At 40.8% G+C, this 6,000-nt stretch overlaps 1 protein-coding gene across 1 annotated transcript in view; it reads right to left on the reverse strand.

The window, feature by feature from the left end:
- The window catches only part of abcc6a (ATP-binding cassette, sub-family C (CFTR/MRP), member 6a), a 31,529-nt gene that overhangs the window by 14,000 nt on the left and 11,529 nt on the right, over positions 1-6,000 (reverse strand). The window contains exon 4 of the mRNA XM_020596286.1: positions 1,519-1,656. Coding sequence (XP_020451942.1) covers positions 1,519-1,656 — 138 coding nt within the window. The remainder of the gene's footprint in view (positions 1-1,518; positions 1,657-6,000) is intronic.

Genomic DNA, 6,000 nt, shown 5'->3' on the forward strand with positions numbered 1-6,000 from the left:
CCTTTGTATTATTACAAAAAGAAATTTGTCTTGCACCGATAAGGCTATCAGCAACTGCACTAAAACATTACGCAATACATAGGCTGCTGTAACATAAACATACATGCACACACACACTCTAAATATTCACACAGTTAGATAGATAGATAGATTTAACTTTTTACAGGAAAACAAAGGATTGTTTTCTTAAATGTCACATTATTCTTTCTACAGAAGTTATATTATTAGCTTCTAATGGAAAGTCAATTAGTACTCTCCTTGTTTTATTGGGTTTAGGGTGCAGGAATGAACTTGTCTATTTTGTAGTTATCTTCATTATTTCCAGTCCAGCTGGCTCATCTGTCAGTCTGATACTGCAGCAAAGCAAGTGAGATTTATGTATAATGGTTCTACAATTTATGTACAAGAGAAGATGTGTATATCCTATGTGTGGTTTTATGAAATGAAAATGTCTATATGTAAATTTTGAGTGGCCTCGTGTTATGTGTGGATGCATAGATTTCCCTCTGGCTGTTTACAACTGAGTAGGCCCATAAACACAGCACTGACGTTCCTCTGGTCTGACCTGGGCTGCCAGGTCTCACCAGCGTTTATCTCAGGGCCATCATTACTCTGCCCCAAGCAGTGTGGGAACGTCACACTGAAAACGATAAAACAAAAATATGGATGTGTGTGTGTTTTTATAGAAATGCAAATGCAACTGCCCTATGGCTGTGTGCACTTAAATAGAAACGTACCCCATACAACAATGATTGCAGTGTCTCACAGGAGACACAGGAAGGAAAGGAAAAACTTAAACACACACAAGCTTGACCAGAATTGGCAGTGTCATCCTCCAGCACTCGGTTAACTTTAGGTTACCTTGGTTAAAAATGGGGGATGAAATAGAAACTCTTTGCTGACACAGGGTACGTCTCAAGCTGTGCTGCTGGAGTCTAGAGTCTAGACCATGGCTAGGAGACAACCTGATTAGATATCCCTACACAGTGTTTTAACACTGGCAGGTTCAGCAAGTTCAGACCTGTCAAGGACTCTCATTTTGGGTATAACTTATTCCCAGTTTTCAGTATAAAGATGCTTGTGGAGAATTTCTGGATGATTGTATGAAGCACTGTTGCTTCACAGCAAGAAGGGTCTGGGTTTCACAGCTGACCGGGGTCTCTCTGTGTGCAGTTTGCAGTCCAAAGACATGCAGTTTTGGTTAAGTGGTGTCTCTAAAGTGTATTTTCCACCGCTTGATACCGGCTTTACTCAGCTCTACTTACATTTGGTATCAGGTGCTTTATTTCCACTGCAGATACAGTAGTATACCCACAGTGCAGTTAGTTGTCACAGCAATGCTGCATAAAACTGTTGTAAAGTCCTCGTGAGTGGTTGTGTTTGTCTGTGCCTCAGCCCTGTGATAGACTGGCAACTTGCCCAGGTGTACCCTGCCTCTTGCCCAGTGTTGGCTGGGATTGTCTGCAGGCCATGATATAGTGTTAATATTACATACTAATAAATATGCCAACTGCATACCTCATCCATGGCCAGCTGGATCTTAGCTCTGAGAGGCACCAGGGAACATACGACAGCCAAGACCCAGAACAAGAAGAGGAACACAGAAGAACGACAGCCTCTTATTCTTTCCAGCTGGATGATGCATAAAGTCAGGATCTAGATAGAGACACACAGAAAGAAAAACTTCATTTAAGAATTCACACGTGTGGTTCCCACTGCACAGGAGAGGAATCATCCATTGTGTCAGAGAATATGCATTGTAGTTGCTCTGAGAAAATCATCTTCCCGTACTGCCATCGAGCACTACTCCACTTTAATTCAGTTGAAGGAAGTGAAGACCTATCTCTCTCTGTATTAGCTGCCACTGTAGCTGCCAGTGTTTTCAACAGAGCACAGGTGATATAATCAGAATTAGGCTGATCTAATGCAGCCAACAGTACCTTTTAGAAAGAACTTGGGTTTCGGGGATTTCCCTTGTGTTGATGCAGATAAGATCTATGGAGACCACTCATTAACAATTTCACACCCATCTGTACTTTATGATACTGTGACATTTTCTAAAAACAAAAAAACAAACAACTCCATTCTCAATGATTCGGTGTTTGGACACGGCTGTCCCTTTGTCTTCAGAGAAGTCATACATATGCTGCTGAATTACTATAATTGGTTGCTCTCCCAGGGGCTGGTCAAGACAGACATCATTTTGTCATGGTAGCTCATCACCAAGTGAGGGGAAAACGGGTTAGGGTTTCATAATGGGTACCACAGTGGTTCTTTTGGGATGCGCCACATAACTGTCCTGTTATAAACAGTAGTGGTCTGGTAATTACATAAGTTTTTTTTTTACAGCAACAATCTGATATGCTGTGTGTGGAGATGTGTACAGATTTTGCTATGGTGGCAAAAAAGGGGGAACATCATATGTCCTGGTAGATGTAGGTAACATCCATGATTGTATTTGTTTGACCTAGTGAAAATATTTTTTGGTCCTTCATTTTCCCAACACATCTGATTCTTGCCAGTCCATTGAAGGATACAGATAGACATTCCCCATATGTATGGGGAATTTAGAGTCTCCTGGCCACTTGACTCGAATGTCTTTGGGATGCTGAAGCTAAAGACACACATACAGAGGGGATGTGAACACAGGCACGACATGTGAAGTCCAAGCACATGAATGTCCATGAATTTTATGTGCTTTAGGGGTGGAAATGCATCTGTTTCAAGAAGGTCCAAACAGAACCTGTGCCTGCAGACTTCTGACAACACCTCTGCAGATTTTCAGCAGGTTTTGAAAAGAAACTAGAAACTCAGAATTTAAACACGTGTTTGTCTCTGCCTGCATGTGAGCAACAGTTGTGTGATGTTGTGATTTTTTTTTTTCCCTTTTCAGTCATTTTCCAAGCCAAGGATCTGACATTCACGTCTATCACACCTTGACTTGATAGTCACACATCTCTGTCTAGCGCTTCTTTTTCATTCCTTACACAACAATTTGTGACACTTCTCATGTCACCTTCTAGTGCTGTTCACCTCAGTAGCCGATGTGAACAACCCAGGTTAATGTCTATTAACAAAGATGTATCCTGACAAGATTGCCTGAAAACATGCACTGTTCTCAAATGTAAATGTTCATACAAGTTGATTTCTTTCACCCTGCTCAAGACTTGTTTTAGTTGTTTTAATGCATTTTTGTGCTTACTTTTGCACAATGAATATTTTCTTTTACATTACAAGAAAAAAGGATCACTCCACAATACCCTACAGATTTCCATCCTGAATAATTGCAGGAAAAACCCCCCACAGATTCTGTTTGGGCCTGGTTACAAGTGCGCTAGTAACTATAGTAGCTGTGCAGTTTTTTACTTGACTAGTTATCAGCACAAGAATTCTTATATTTATTGATACTGCATAAATTCCTTTCTTGCAACTCAGGAGAAGCTCAAATTGACATAGTATTACATTTAAAGTTGATATATAGCTGCCTCTTTACACGCTCAGCAGGTAGAGAGCCAATAAATCTAATATTCACTGTCCTCACTGTGTTCATCACCTCCTCACAAACATTTCTGGCCCTTTAACTGATAAATGTTCACCAGCTAGCTGCTAACTCTACTGTATCTGCCATTTGGTGCTGGGCAGGTAGTGGACAATGGGTTTATCAGAGCTGTTTTGCTGAAAACAGCTGCATGCTTTTGCTCCTGGAAACAAAACTGATGAGCGTGTGCAGACAGAAACATGACATTTTCAAGCTGGAAAATCAAAATACCTAGTTGAAAGAGAGAAAAATCTCCACAGAAGCTGTAGACTCAGGTGATCATTCTCTGTGGGTGCATCATTAAGAGGAACTTCCTTTCACATGTAGTACACATAGTCATTTGATTCATTGGTGATTTAAAAATGTTGATAAGTACAGCCAGATTTTACTCCCTAGTTTTGATCAGTTCTATGGAGCACTCTCATGTCTTTTTTTTATACAGTATGGGATACGAGCTGACACCGGTTACTGCGTATCTACTGCATATCTAAAACATATCAGTACTACCAGGACTACTGCAAGAACTGTGTGTTCCTGACTGCTGGCACTTGAACTGATGAGGTTGAGGCTGCATCAGCCCCAGTCCAACAGAACAAAAACATATGTAACTGACCTGCTTTAGTGTGTGTTTGCAGGAAAGGTCCCTCCTGCTCCCAGCCATCATTCTGACTTGCAATATTGCTGCAAACCAGCAGCTCATCTGTTTTTATAGGTTAGCCCATCACCAAGCCCCTAAACAAAACTTATAATTACATGGGAAGTGTGCAATGCTGGAGAGGGAAAAGGAGCTTTACGTCATGGTATTACTGATGACAGTCAATATTATGGGTGTACTTTTCATCAGTAGTGACCATGATGCATTTGTGGACTGACTGACTCATGTAAAATTGTTTCCATGCATTAAATTCAGTTGAAGGGCAAGAAAACAAGTTGGTAGAGAAACAAGGTCATACTGTTCTAGGTCTGCACCCAGGGAATGGGAGGTGGTGGGTGGCTGCAGTCAATATCTAAAAAAATCTATTCTTTAATAAAGATGGGGCAGGAAAGTAGATTTAAAGATTTGGGACATTCTCCTAGTGGATTCTGAGGATTTTGCTAAGGAGTGACACCTGAGTCAGACTTCAGGCTTCCATGCCCCTTATGCTGCATGAACCCTGAACACGCAGTGAACTTATATACAAGCATTTCCTCCAAAAAGAACCTGCAAACTGGAAACATATTCTGCCAACCCAAAGGTTTCTTCCCCCCAGAACACCTGCTAACTGTGGGCAACAACAACCAGTCCTGCCCTCTGGGTGTATAACTGTCCATGAGCAGCATGTCCCTGTGTGTGTGTATGTGTGTAAAGTCCATGGAGCTCTCCCAGCATGCTACAGTATGATTTAATAGATGTTTTGCTGTTTGGTCTCCTGGTTTGATAAATGATATCTTCAAAATAAGAGTCTTGTTTTGAAATGTATCCCTCAATACAACAGATGTCTCAGTGTATTTTTAACCAAACACATGTTGTTGGTATTTACTCAGGAGTCTGAACAGACCACAGGTGGGCAAGGCTGTCTGACTTGGAGAAAGTGAGACTGTGCAGGACCTGTATAAGGCAGCAGAGAGAGGAAGCTTTGTGAGTAAAGCCATATGGCTCATTGGACTAGAGCAACGATTCCTATCAGGGCTCAAGCACCTTTGTGCCACATTGTAATTCTTATATCCTTCCTGCTCAGTATAAACAGCATTTTAAACTTATCATGCCACCCATGTTGTGAGCTGCACTTCTCTTCTATTTGCACCTACTCAGCAGTAAAGCGTAATTTAAAACCTACAGAAAATGAGTGACTCTGATGTTCTGAAAACATTTAGGGCCATTTCCATTAACTCAAGCCACTGAAAACATTTCTCTGATTGCACCCCAGCCCTTATCTTCTCTAAATAATGTATTGTAGCCCACCCTATGGGAGTTATGGTTAAATTCAAGGTGTTTGGAGGAAGAAGAGACAAACAGTGTTTGTAAAGATTAAAGATCTTGTTCAGGTTGCATACATCTGTGCAAGTCTTGCATTGATTTGAAACTAAACATTTAGTCTGAAAATCTTTCTTCAGACCAGAGCAAATCAGTGTGCATACTGTAGATTTTGGGCACGGTTTTGTTAATTCCACATCCCACATTCCTATTCCAGGGCAAATTTGTTGTTTTGTTTTTTATCTTTTTTCCATCTTATGTAAGTATTACAGTTTTTCTCTATCGCTTTCATTCATTTCTCACAACAGAACTGCATTTCTCAGAACTACTCGTTCAACCGTCAGATTCTGTTGTCAGTTGTTCACATCATATCAGCAATTTCTTGTTGTTTTCATCAAATTGCAATTGCTTTTGGACAACATGCAAATGGTTCTGTACATCTGTCAGCTGTTTTTGACAATTCTTGTTGCTTTTGTCCAGCTGTGCAAAATAACTTGTCCTGGTTCTC

This window comes from Monopterus albus, unplaced genomic scaffold, assembly GCF_001952655.1.
Source record: "Monopterus albus unplaced genomic scaffold, M_albus_1.0 scaffold29.1, whole genome shotgun sequence".
NCBI classification, from domain to species: Eukaryota; Metazoa; Chordata; class Actinopteri; order Synbranchiformes; family Synbranchidae; genus Monopterus; species Monopterus albus.